Source organism: Gobius niger, assembly GCF_951799975.1.
Source record: "Gobius niger genome assembly, chromosome: 22".
Taxonomy (NCBI): Eukaryota; Metazoa; Chordata; class Actinopteri; order Gobiiformes; family Gobiidae; genus Gobius; species Gobius niger.
Window position 1 is genome coordinate 18,313,607 of NC_136873.1, and position 14,498 is coordinate 18,328,104.

Here is a 14,498-nt window from a genome sequence, read left to right on the forward strand (position 1 = left end):
GCCCCCGTCAGACCACATGGCCAGTCAAGCAGGGGGCAAGTGTGAAATAAGTTAACGAAAATCATGCATTAAAAACAAAATAACTACCCCCACTTGCAGCTCATGACACTATTTTTAATTAGTTTAGCGAAAGTAATGATATGTCTCCACTGCCAAGAAGCACCAAAGTCCATCAGTACGCACTTCATCGACCTGACCCCCTGACATGCTCCCACTCATGGCCGTATCTACCATTGAGGTTACCTTTTTTTTTTTTTTTTTTTACACATTGAATCCTGCGCAAATGAATGTTGTAAACACGCGCTTCTACAGGCGGAAGAGCCTCTAGTTCAGACGTGGATGAGCTTGTTCTGAACCTAAACGTGTCCACTCTGAAACCGGACCTCATGAGCCGCTTTGGACCCGAGTGCGTAAAACTCCGCGGAGGCGTGGCTGTGCGTCAGCCTCACTACAACAGCAGCGCCTTCAGCATGAACCGCGCCAAAGTTTGATTGAGATGCAATTTCTTTGCTCTCTGTCATAAAGAGAGAGCGCGCCGTCACGGTGACCTCGATTTACAACAGGAGTTTTCCTCATTCTGATCTGAGGAGCGAGAGGAGAAGCGTCTGTGCCTCATCGGTGCCTCCTCCTCTGCTGCTCACTTTGTTTCTGTCTCATGCAGAGATTGTCCTGTGTATAAATGATCTTCGCTTTAATGAGAGCTTAAACCAGCGCATTCACCTTTGTAGCTCCAGTGGTTTGACAGTGAGGGCGACGCAGAGGGGGCGGGGCCAGAGCGCAGTGTCCAAACCAGAGTCTGATGTTCAGAATGAGCCAAAGCAAAACCCTCAGCTTTACCCGTTCACACCCACAGCCTCGTTTTCAAAACAATTTTCATTTAACATTTCAGTATTTATTTAGGACAAGACATTCTTATTGCCTCTCACTCAGGCGAGTAAAACTGTTTGGAAAACCTGCTTCACAGTAATAATGGATGAAATAGATGTTAAATAGGTATTTTGTTTTATGATGTACATCATGTCAAAGTAGGGGGTACGTGACTCCTCCCCGTGTCACCTAAAACTTCAGGGGGTGCACGGCTGCACTCACTGCCCTTGGATAGACTGATGGAAGTGAGGCCAGTCTGCACCATCTGCATGTCCGACCACCATCCACTCACTCACACATTCACTCAGGCTCCTGGTCCCAAACGGTGCAAGAAAAAGCTATTTTTGAAAATGGCTCAAGGATGAGACAAAAGTGTTTTTGATCACTTAAAATACAGGAAATTATATCTGAATCTTTAAAAAGTTCCTGGGGGAGGAGCCCCAGACCCCCTGGTTTAAAGAATTATCCGGACCTCACTGTTTTTTAAATCCTGGCTACGGCCCTGATCCCACTATATGTGTGTGACCCTTGCTCTCCGCCGGTAAATCAGCATCGGGCGGCACGGCTTCACAGCTAGAAAGTCCCAGGTTCGATTCCTACCTGGACGGGGCCAGAAAGGGATTTGGCCTTTCTGTGTGGAGTTTGCATGTTCTCCCTATGTCTGTGTAGGTTTCCTCCGGGTACTCCGGTTCAGAGCCATGGGAAGATATTTTAGTTAGGGGGTGCTGAGGGACAAAATTTACCCCCAAAATACTTTTTCTGTGCATAAATCCTATTTATTAACCTCTTATATTAACCTGATATTAAATGTATGGATTCAGATGTATTGAGACATTAGCCATATGTACACACGGCTGTCGGAGTGAAGCAGCTTGTTGCCTGTTTGTCAAACCGCTGCAACATTTCTCTGCCTTTTGAACAGTGCAGAACAGTAACATGTAGACCTGAGTACGGAGTAAAGTCATCAGGACGATCGCGCTTGTAATTGGATAGAGGCAAAAGCTGTCGGGTTCCTCTCGCTAACAGTAGCTCTGATTAGCTCTGATGCACTGACTGGGCGGTGGTTCCTCTCGCTAGCAGTAGCTCTGATTAGCTCTGATGCACTGACTGGGCGGTGGTTCCTCTCGCTAACAGTAGCTTTGATTAGCTCTGATGCACTGACTGGGCGGTGGTTCCTCTCGCTAGCAGTAGCTCTGATTAGCTCTGATGCACTGACTGGGCGGTGGTTCCTCTCGCTAACAGTAGCTTTGATTAGCTCTGATGCACTGACTGGGCGGTGGTTCCTCTCGCTAACAGTAGCTCTGATTAGCTCTGATGCACTGACTGGGCGGTGGTTCCTCTCGCTAACAGTAGCTCTGATTAGCTCTGATGCACTGACTGGGCGGTGGTTCCTCTCGCTAACAGTAGCTTTGATTAGCTCTGATGCACTGACTGGGCGGTGGTTGCGCTTCGTTCTCATGTTGGACATACCTGCAGTTGCATTCATGTTGTTATTCTCTCCGTGATGAGTTCTTTTAGCTGGTGTTGTCAGAGTAATACGCAATAGCTGTATCGGTACATCCTGCAAAAACACACGTCCTGCAGAGTGCAGACGACTTTACTTTACTTACTAGTACTAGTAGTACTTTAGCGCACTACAGTTTTTTTAAACCATTTTGTTTTGTATTGTGAGCTTTTATTATAAAGCAGCTTTGAAAATTTAGAAAGCATTTTATATTATTATTGAACTCGTGAACACCAAATAACTCTGCATCAGTTATTTAGTCTTCATGAGTCTGATACAGTTATTTAGTGTTCATGAGTCTGATACAGTTATTTAGTGTTCATGAGTCTGATACAGTTATTTAGTGTTCATGAGTCTGATACAGTTATTTAGTGTTCATGAGTCTGATACAGAGTTATTTAGTGTTCATGAGTCTGATACAGAGTTATTTAGTGTTCATGAGTCTGATACAGTTATTTAGTGTTCATGAGTCTGATACAGTTTAGTGTTCATGAGTCTGATACAGTTGTTTAGTGTTCATGAGTCTGATACAGTTATTTAGTGTTCATGAGTCTGATACAGTTGTTTAGTGTTCATGAGTCTGATACAGTTATTTAATGTTCATGAGTCTGATACAGAGTTATTTAGTCTTCATGAGTCTGATACAGTTATTTAGTGTTCATGAGTCTGATACAGTTGTTTAGTGTTCATGAGTCTGATACAGAGTTATTTAGTGTTCATGAGTCTGATACAGAGTTATTTAGTGTTCATGAGTCTGATACAGAGTTATTTAGTGTTCATGAGTCTGATACAGTTATTTAGTGTTCATGAGTCTGATACACAGTTATTTAGTGTTCATGAGTCTGATGCAGAGTTATTTAGTGTTCATGAGTCTGATACAGAGTTATTTAGTGTTCATGAGTCTGATACAGAGTTATTTAGTGTTCATGAGTCTGATACAGAGTTATTTAGTGTTCATGAGTCTGATACAGAGTTATTTAGTGTTCATGAGTCTGATACACAGTTATTTAGTGTGCATGAGTCTGATACAGAGGTATTTAGTGTTCATGAGTGGTACAGAGTTATTTAGTGTTCATGAGTCTGATACAGAGGTATTTAGTGTTCATGAGTCTGATACAGAGTTATTTAATGTTCATGAGTCTGATACAGAGGTATTTAGTGTTCATGAGTCTGATACAGAGTTATTTAGTGTTCATGAGTCTGATACAGAGGTATTTAGTGTTCATGAGTCTGATACAGAGTTATTTAGTGTTCATGAGTCTAAAACAGTTATTTAGTGTTCATGAGTCTGCTGCAGGGTTCTGTGGTCTAATCTCAGGTGTCCACAAAGACGATATCATTCCCACTGCTGCGGTTCATGGCAGTGTTCTAATTCTGCTTCTAAATTCTTAATCCTCTGCTTTTAAAATGAATGATAAAGAATCGGAAATGCCCATCACAGCTCTTCAACTGATTCCTTATTTTGTCTGATCAGCTCCCACTAACTCCCCCATTTGTAACCTAATCCGACAGTATCTTTATTTATAGCGCATACAATAATAACCGCTTAAGCTTTTTTTCCTCCCGCAAAACATCATTCTGTAAAAACGACGACAATAACCCGTAATGGTGTGCCGCCCCGACTTTTGTTCTAATGCGGATGATGCGGTGTATAATATCTACACGGAGGATATGGGGATTTGCATATTGGCAGCGCTGTCTCGTGCTCGTGTGTGCCCCCACCCCTCTCATTAATATGTATGCCGCGCGGAGCTCTCTCGCGAAGACGCCGCTGTGTTTCTCACCCGCTGATTAATGCTGTCTGTCAATTTACCTCCAGATCCAGGCGTGCTGTGGAGCTTCCCCCAGGACCTCCCCGACCAGGTTTGTGAGCGCACACCTCCCCTGCACATCCCCGCGTCTCTGCACAGCCTAACCCTGCCTCATGCTACGCTGCTGTGTGGCGTGGTCTGATGGAGGCTCACTCCTCTGTGTGCCCTTTTCACCCCGCATCGAAGGTGGAGAGAATCATCGCAGTCACAGTTGCTATTCGAAAAGTCACAATTTGGCAAAGGCTACAAGGATTAAATTAGAGATGAGGGTTAGTGATATTAAGGGGTAGGGCTGCTCGATTATTGAAAAAATAATAATCACGATTATTTTTGTCATAATTGAAATCACCATTATTCAAACGATTATTTGTTGCCTTTAAAAAAATCCATCAAAAAAGTGACAAAAATCCATCAAAAAAAGTGACAGAAATCCAGCAAAAAAGTGACAAAAATCCAGCAAAAAAAGACAAAAATCCAGCAGAAAAAAAGACAAAAATCCAGCAAAAAAAGACAAAAATCCAGCAAAAAAGTGACAAAAATCCAGCAAAAAAGTGACAAAAATCCAGCAGAAAAAAAGACAAAAATCCAGCAAAAAAGACAAAAATCCAGCAAAAAAGTGACAAAAATCCAGCAGAAAAAAAGACAAAAATCCATCAAAAAAGTGACAAAAATCCATTAAAAAAGTGACAAAAATCCAGCAAAAAAGTGATAAAAATCCAGCAAAAAAGTGACAAAAATCCCAAAATAAAAAATTAGAGAAAAAAAAAGAGAAAAAATATAGAAAAAAAATAAATAAAATTGAAAAAAATATATTATAATCAATTTTTTGCGATTATGCTAATTTTTTAATCGTTTACTGTTGTAATCGAAATCGTAATCGAATTTCCATTAATTGCACAGTCCTATTAAGGGGTGTTAGTGATACAGGCAAAACTCATTTTTTTCTGTTTTCTGGTTTTGGGCCAAATTGGTCTCTGAACATACAAGCTTTCACCCAGAAACCAATAATACACCGAATCTTCACAAAAACATGTTTAAATATTGCGCTGATTCAATGTTCCCCCATAGACTTATATGGGAGAACACAATTTCAAGGGCCTTTTTCTCAAAACACATTTTTCTGTCATTGTGGCGACACTATGTCCACGTCAGTAGGACCTAAAGACTTCACATTTTCCAGCCTTGGACTGAACAATATTTGGAAGATTTTTTTAGATGAATTTTTTATTATCTAATCCCTAAGCCCCATTTATTGAGTTTTGAATGTCAAAAAATGAGGCGAAAATTTAATTTTTACAAATTTTTCAACTAAAAAACAGCTTATTTTAAAACTAAAAAAGAAATCCAAAATCCCCTTTGAAAAAGTCTTGGCAACTCATTTATCAATAAAATGAAACCATAAATTTGAATGTAGCTCTATCCATTATTCAGATTTCGTCGCCGAAAAGATGGGAAATTTGGGGCATTTTTAGGCATAAAACACCTTGTTCTTATATGAAAAGATAAAATGACAGAAAACTTGCCATGTATTTTTTTCTCACATTTATGCCAGTGATCTACAGCAAAAGTTTAAAATTGATATTTGTAAATGTACATTTTTTCCCTATTCACCTGCAGTGTCTCGCCTTAAATCATGTTGAGCTTGTTCTTCTTGCCTGTCGTAAAGCCATTTCTAACCTTGCCATCTAAACCTGGGAGAAAATTCGCTCTCCTCCACTTTTTCATGTGTTGTTGTTTAGCTCAGTGTTCGCCAATCAGAATGACCGAGGCTCGCTTCCTTTGGCTGCTGGCCAATCAAAAGTCACTGCTGGAGAATCATGTTTGTGTGCTCTGCAGTCGTTATAAACAAACTCCACGTGTGTCTCTCACTGAGCAAACTGCAAAGTATTCCCAGCACCAGGAAGAAACGAGTGTCTCGCAAACTGGGGGTCGGTTTGGGTCCACGAATCGTTTCATCTCTGTCCAGCACAGCCAACAGCCTCGCGTCAGTGCTGTAGGTGTGTGTCGTTGTACTTGGCCGTGTGTAATTGTAACATCTTCTCAGCAGGTTTTTGAGGTAAATATGAGGTGGGTTTTCCATGTTTATTTGCGATTAAAGAAGACTAAGCATGTTTTTCTGACAACTCTATAAAATACCTCTTTGCCTCTTGCAGACTTGCATCTCTTTGCTGCATGAAGCTGAAATGTAATAACGGAGTACCATGATGTTTCAGCAGTTTTAAAAGTATCTGCAGCTCAATGCTCGATTGTATGAAAACGGCTGTAAAGCATAGGCTGCATATAAAATATTCAAATAGTAAATGAAATTGCAATATTTGTCAGAATGTTGTAAAAAGCATTTGTCAAAATTGTGCAGCTCTACTGCAGGATAGGGTAATGACGACTTCCTGTCCAGATTTTCACAAAAATAATGAATACTACGAAATGTGCAGTGCAGTGTTTTTCAAGAAAATTAGCAACAGATGATAGTGATATTTTAAGATTTGTTACGTCAAATGAATGTTAACCTTTAGCTTCAGTACTAAAAAAACACACTCCCTCGGTGAAGTATTGACATCCTGTGTAAAGTTTCTAGCATTATCCAATGGCTGAATGTTTACTGCCACATACTGTCAAAATATAGATTTATGTTTATTTTTATGTCCTGAAGCTTCATTGATAAAAGAAAAGGGTTAGTTCCATATTGCAAAGACTCTCTCATGGCCCTATAGGTGAAATAATCAAGTCAAACATTTTTTATGAAATCTTAAAACGTGTTTCTGTTTTTTGTTTTTGTTTTTAAATAAGAAAGAATATTGGTTGGAACACTTACAGGTGCTCGTCATATAATTAGAATATCATGAAAACGTGCATTTATTTCTAATAATTTACAAAACAGATTCAATAAGAGAAAAGCAGATATGAACTAAAAGGTACTGAGATTTTTACAAAACCCAGGTTTCAATCGACAGCAAAGGAAAGATGTTTCTCAATCAAAGGAGTCGCTCTGTGGAACAGTCTTGATTGTAAAGTTAAAACTTCTGAGTCCATTGATGTGTTTAAGAAGTATGTAAAATTATCAATGTTATAAAAATATGACACTGCGGAGTAGCAGATCAACTTTATTTATGTGTTTTGTAATTTGTGTTTTGATGTTTTGGACAAGAAAAAAAAGAAAAAAGACGGCTGCATGAGACAGTTTAACATTTAAATGAACTGGAACTGTAAATGATTTTGTGTTGATAAGGGGCAGACATTATACATTTTTACTTCTTTCTGCTCCTTTTCATTCATGCTAAATGCTGTTGTTGCATTTTTAAATGAATGAAAAAAATTTCTGTTATTCTACTTAAAATGTGATGCTAGTGTCTGATATAGACTCATTACATGCAAAGTGACAGATGTCAGGCCTTTGTTTGTTATCATTTTGATGATTATGGCTTGCAGTCCTTTTTTAAAATATAAAACATTTCTGAGATCTTTAATTTGGGGTTTTTACAAGCTGAGCCATAATAAACAAATAAAGGCTACACATCTCACTTTGCATGTAATGAGTCTATCACATACTCGTTTCACAGTTTACGTTGAATAACAGAAGTGAATGCACTAAATAGTGTAATTATATGACGATCACATGTAAAATGATCTGCTGATGGAGTATACTGTATTTGACACTGTTATTATGAACTTGTTTTTATTTCAAGTGCAAAATGACTCAAATCTTCTTAATTCCAGTCATTTCGACTTAATCAAGATATCACTTTTTTGCATTGTGCGCACTTAAAAACAAATGGCACTGGGATCTGACAATCTCTCTGAAACATCACACTGGGATATTTTTCCCACTGCCCTCCCGCACCGCCCTACCACTAACACCCCCCACCCGCCCCTCCCTCTGCTTCCTCCGTCTCCCATTGTACGTCTGTTGGTGGTAATGAAAAGCAGCGAGCGGGTCTTCAATAACTGACGAATGGGTAATTATCATGGCGGCGTGACAGGAATGCACACGTTTCTTCCTCTCCCCCTCTGTATACCTGTTTGGATGCGATTGTTGTGCCAGCTCTTTGTTTCACTACGTTACATCTCAGAAAAGGTGGAGAGGATTCAGCTCATTCCACGCCATATGTTTTCAGTCACCGGAAGAGACGGGAAAAGCAAACGGCCACCGCTGGGAAAATCGCAAACGCCGCGATTATGCTCTCCATTCTAATGTCGCAACTGGAAAACCACCAAAGCCACGCCCCAAATAAAGAAATACTGATTCTACGTTTTATACAATTCCAAGGTCATGATGGCCCCTGACGAAAGAAAAAAAGTACTATTTTCGTCTTGTTTTGATTAATAGGGCTGCAACTAACGATTATTTCGATTAGTCTATCGATCATTTTTACGATTAATCGATTAATCGCTTGGCTGTGAATGGTGTAATTTTTCCCCCCATCACATTATAGCTTAAGTCGCGCCGTTTAAAGCAGTAATAAGTAGCGTGTTTACCTTAATAAACCCTCCCCGTAGTCCCTGTGGGTGTGATACAAGTGTTTATGGGATGATTGGAGGGTCTTTCATCTCCCCCTGGTGTCTCTGGACAGAAAACCATGTTTGCAACTTGACTGCCACCGGTCCGGAGAAAGCAATACACACTAATGAAATCACGAAGAAGAAGCTAACATGCTAACGGGCAAAGCTAACTGCGGGCTAACGTCACTTTAAACAGTATTTACAGCCAAGTTTGAGTGAAAAAAAAAAATTTCCATTGTATAATTGGATGCACAGTAACCCTCTCTCCCTTCGCCTTTCCTGTCAGCGTAGTATTTACTCTCCAGGACAATTAAAAAGTTAAAAAATCGTAACTTGCTACGACACCTGCAGTTGCGCTTATAGCCTCTAGGGGGAAGAGTTATTTAGTACTGCTTTTAGGAAGTGCTGATGGAGTAAACTAAAGGGAAATGTTTGTTGGAGGCTCTATTCATGAAATTTACATTGTACAAACCACTACAGACCCTAAATATAAAATCAAAGTAGGTTTTCATCAAAAATACTACATTTTTGGGTCATTTTTGCTCCATTTCAGTCTGTGTGAGCCAGAAAACGATTACTAAAATAGTTGTCGACTCTTTCAATAATCGATTAGTCGTTGATTAGTCGATTAGTCGTTTCAGCCCTAGTTTCAAATCACATTTACTCTGAATACCTTTAACCAAGAATTAACCAAGAGCCTCAGAATTCTGTTGTCTGTTCACTGTCTTTGTCCGGACACTAAACACAAATATGTAAATGATGCCTACACGCCAACAAAATGTATACCTAGATTAGTTTAAATGTCTCAAATTGAGCACAATCAGTCCCTTAACCCCCACCTGTGCAGTTCGGCTTTACCCAAATCTAAAAGGTGACCGCCAAAAGGCCAGAGTAACACCTCATTTGAAAGCTAAGACCTACAAAACTCATCTAAACGGATCCATTTCCTCAGGTTGCCGTGTTTTCGTCAGTTTTTTGTCTCCTCATTGTTACTATTTTTGACCATTTTTTCAAAGAAGCTTTTAGATTTGGGTAAAGCCAATCTGGAGAAATGGTTAACTGTTTTGACTGATTAAGATTTACTTCTTTCAGTTGTTCTGAGACATTTCTGACTAGTCTCAATACATTTTGTCTTTATTTGAAGTGAATTTATTTGCCTCTGGGGTGAGAACATTGGGCCTCATTCAGGAACACTCACAACACCTTCTTATGTTCTTAAGGCCTTGATTTTTGGCATTCACAAAGCTTGTTCTTAGCTGAAAACGTTCCTCTGTAAGACCAAATGTATAAGCACAGTTAGGAGGACTCTTCCAGTTCTGTTCACGATCTGCTCCTGATGGAACCCAACATTCTTTTCCCCAACATTCGTTCCCCAGATGATTTCAAGATGAAATAAGACAATAAAAATGCTACTGTTTTTAGTGTAAAAGAGCATATAATTTGTAAAATCCATTCAAATACTGAAAACAGACATAGCAGTTTAAATACATATTAACTCGATTTGAAAATGTTTGCATGCCCTAAAGTTGCATTACCATAGCAAAAGTCTGGACAGTCCAGGCCACTTCCACAAAATGACACCTTCCATTTATTCAGTTGATTAGCATTTACTCTCGCCGGAGTTAATTGATTTAACATAGAAGGAAATGTCCTTATTATTAGTGGCAAATGGCCCACGGTGTCCACCCTCCTAACCTTTCACATAACCTTTCTAAAGCATAGCTGAATGGAAATGATCACCTTCATTATGATAATCAGTAGAATTAGCTGAAGTTCTCCCATTAGCATGTAAGGGGGCGACCTATTCCAAATGCGACAGTGATGAACTTTAGTCAGGAACACATGGAATGATTTGTTTGGCGACGCTGTCCGAACGTCCCACATTCACAGTATTGATGTTCATACATTCTGGGATCACATCCACATATATTTTAAAGCTGCACAACCTGAATCAAACCGTGCAAGTCGGAGGCAGCTGACCCTCCGCACATGCCGACTGTTCACTTTAGTTATTTAAAAGCTCGTCTCCGTCGGAGTTCATAGCGAGAGACGTCATTAAGGTGAACGTTGTGCTAATTTAGCCTCTGACTTCCTGGTTCGTGCCAGAGGGAAATGAGCTAGAAGAAGAGGAAGAGCTTTATTCATACAGGTGTTTCACTGCTGTTATTCAACCTTAACTGTGAAACTAATATAACCGTCCAGGTGGGAATTGAAACGGTTAGTGCTAGATCGTATGCTCCGGAGGGACAGTCTGCTGTGAAAACGTGAGATATCATGACACAAATTAAGGTTAGGGCCAGGGAAATGGTTAACCTCTTCACTCCCGCCTGAACCGAGAGGATCTTTTTCCTCACGTCATCAGATTTTTTTTCCAATATTTTTTTGTTGGGTGTTCAACTCATTTTTGTAACTTTTTTGTCATTTTTTGTCACATTTTTGTCATTTTTTCGTCCATTTTTTCGTTAATTTTTAATCATTTTTTTGTCACTTTTTTGTAATTTTTTTGTAATTTTTTTGTCACATTTTTGTCATTTTTTTGTACATTTTTTATCAATTTTTTGTGATTTTTTTTGTCACATTTTGTCACATTTTTGTCATTTTTTCGTCATGTATGTGTCAATTTCTTGTGACATTTGCCACTTTTTCATACATTTTTCGTCACTTTTTTGTCAATGTTTTCTCACTTTTTCGTCACATTTCCATCATTGTTCTCGTCTCAGTTTTGTTGCCATTTTCACATCTTTTTTCCAGAAGCTTTTGGACTGGGGTAAAAGCCAAACTGGAGAAAATGTGCTCGGTTCAGGTGGGAGTTAAGGGGTTAACCTTAAGGATTAGGGTTAGGATTAGGATTATTTGTATTTTTAGACAAACCAACTCATAGATCTATACAAACTCACAGCAGACCGTCCCTCCGGAGCATACGATCTAGCACTAACCAATTGAAACAGGACCTTCTAGCTGTGAAGCGAGAGCGCTAACCACTGCGCTACCGTGCTATGCAGCTATATTTAGAAATGTAGATCCATGGCACAAAATAACATTCACCCTACTACAAGAAAATAATTTGATTACCACAGCTTTAAAGGAATAGTTCATTCCATTTTTTCCATACTGAGATATGTTCTTACCTGAGATTAGACGAGTTGCCATTGTGCCGTCTTGTTTGCACCATGCTTTCCGATCTCCTAAACCCGCTATTGACGCTATTACCAAATTGGCTAATGAGAATGGATAAGCACTTCTGATCTCGCTTACACAGCAGACCTTTATCATCTGAACCTGGCACATCTGGATAATTGATTTAAGTTGACTGTCAGTTGGGGCGATCACGCTGCCCTTCCCCGTTGTTTTCCAAAAAAAGCTTTATATTTGAAGTGTCAGAGTTAGCGCGGCACTTGCATCAGATGTAAGAGAATCAAGCGTTAGTACAATAATCTTGTCAGGCGTCTGCTTTTAATCGCCCTTTCATTTTGATAAAAAAAAATAAGTGCTTTTTGCCCCCTGAAACGAGCTCCTTCCCTGCGGGGCGTCTTTGTTCCATCTCTCCAGGTGCACCTTTGTTCAGTTACAGAGCGATTCAAAACCAATCTCGCGCTTTTCTCCAAAGTGTGCGTTTACCTGCGCCGGCTAACGCTCCCCGTGGTACGGCTGGATGGCCGACGAGAAACCGCAATCAAAAGGAAATCGCAACCGCAAATGTTACATGTATCACTTCTGCCATGGCTGGACACGCCTTAGTTTAGCATTTTTATATTTCAAATCTTTTCTCTATACGTTGATGCTCCTGGACTTGTTGTATTGTTCACAATGAGCTCTTGATTTTTTTGTTATTGCAATACTGGCCAGAAAAGTGACAGTTCCCTGTAATTCCATAATGGTGCAGTCCTTTGGAAAGAACAGCATTGTAGCAAAAACCCAGACTCCTCCTGTCGGCCCTGCACGCCCAAAACGGAAGATGGAGCAGACAGGCGCGTGCAGTATGGTGGCCTGGAAGGTCAAACCATGTTGACAGATTACACGCCTCAAGATCAGATCAGAGGGGGGAGGTCTAGCAGTCAACAAACAATGCTCTGATATTATTTTCATTGAACCAAGAATAAACTGGATTATAGATTCTTTATAAATCTATAAGTAAACCATGTTTATGATTGGTCAGATTATGTAGATATGGAAACTTGACACCCCCATTCATTTTAAAGCAGTACTAAGTAACTCTTCCCCCTAGAGGCCATAAGCGCAACTGCAGGTGTAGCAGCAAGTTACGATTTTTTAACTTATTAATGGTCTTGGAGAGTAAATACTACGCTGACAGGAAAGGCGAAGGGAGAGAGGGTTACTGTGCATCCAATTATACAATGGAAATATTTTTTTTCACTCAAACTTGGCTGTAAATACTGTTTAAAGTGACGTTAGCCCGCAGTTAGTGTTCTTCTTCGTGATTACATTACTGTGTATTGCTTTCTCCGGTCCGGTGGCAGTCAAGTTGCAAACATGGTTTTCTGTCCAAAGACACCAGGGGGAGATGAAAGACCCTCCAATCATCCCATAAACACTTGTATTACCCCCACAGGGACAACGAAACGGATTTATTAAGGTAAACACGTTACTTAGTACTGCTTTAATGTACAATTTCTTTTCTTGTACAGCCAAAAACAACAACAACACACAGGAACCTTAAGATGTGCCAAAGTTTAAGCCTTTCAGTCCCAATGTAATATTCTCTAGATCTTGTATAGTAATATATGCTACTTTATAATTGAAAATGTAGGGTACAAATTGGCAAATTTGATGTGGAAGATGCATTGGATAACACTAGTTTTTGAGCAAATAAAGTTTTGTGAACAAAGAACTAACTAAGATGTTCCTTTGTTATGCCTTCCCCCCCAATGACCATCTCAATGGATTATAATAAGATGTAAACAGCAGCCTGAGGATTTGACTCTCCTGCACGTAAAGAAAGTACATGGTGCATCGCCTTTAATTGAGCTAATTCCATCTCAAGCAAAAATATGGAAGCAAGAATGAACATAAACAACAAAACTGCATTTCGACCAATCATCAATTGGGCCATTCATATCTAGAAAACAGCCGGAAATCCAACAGAGCTGTTGTTTTCATTTGTTTGGAAGATTTCCTCCGTGCTCCCGACCTTGACGCGACTTCAGAACCACAGAGAAGCCAAACACACTGAGGACGTGCAGGACAATGATGTGTGCGCAGGCTGACCATCTCTGGGCACTGCAGTGTATCCAGCAAGGCGGAAGCCTCTCTCCTGCCTCTCTGATCCACTTTGAGGAATAAACGGGCTGGTGGAAAGACGCTCGAGGCAATGTCTGCCGTACCCCACTCCAACCACCGCGGCACAAGAAACAACCAGACAAGCAACGGAATTACACTCAGCGCCGGCCAAACAGAAATGCATCAGAAAGAAGAGATGAAACAGGGACTAAACATGTGTTGACACGGGCTTGATCCACTGCTCCAGATGCTTTGGCCCCCCACTGGCTCACTTCTCGCTCCGGTCGGTGCTTGGTGTGGATGGGATGGAATATACAGGAGGATTGGCCTCTCCTTGTTTACGAGGGCTGGATTAGGACACTGTTGTATCAGAGTTAGATAGAGTTCCGTCAAGTACAAGTTTCTAGAACTTAGGCTTTATGTCATCACCGCCCAGGGAAAGGAGATGGATGTGCTGGATAATATTTCAATCTAATCTCAAAACATTCCTGTTCAAATTGGCTTTTGACCTCACTTATTGTCCAAGTACTCTGTGTGACTGTGTGAGGTGGACACTTGCCGTAAAGCCCTTTGGGTGTCTT

At 40.2% G+C, this 14,498-nt stretch overlaps 1 protein-coding gene across 1 annotated transcript in view; it reads left to right on the top strand.

The window, feature by feature from the left end:
• The window catches only part of dennd1b (DENN/MADD domain containing 1B), a 318,027-nt gene that overhangs the window by 48,304 nt on the left and 255,225 nt on the right, over positions 1-14,498 (top strand). The window contains exon 3 of the mRNA XM_079580929.1: positions 4,191-4,234. Coding sequence (XP_079437055.1) covers positions 4,191-4,234 — 44 coding nt within the window. The remainder of the gene's footprint in view (positions 1-4,190; positions 4,235-14,498) is intronic.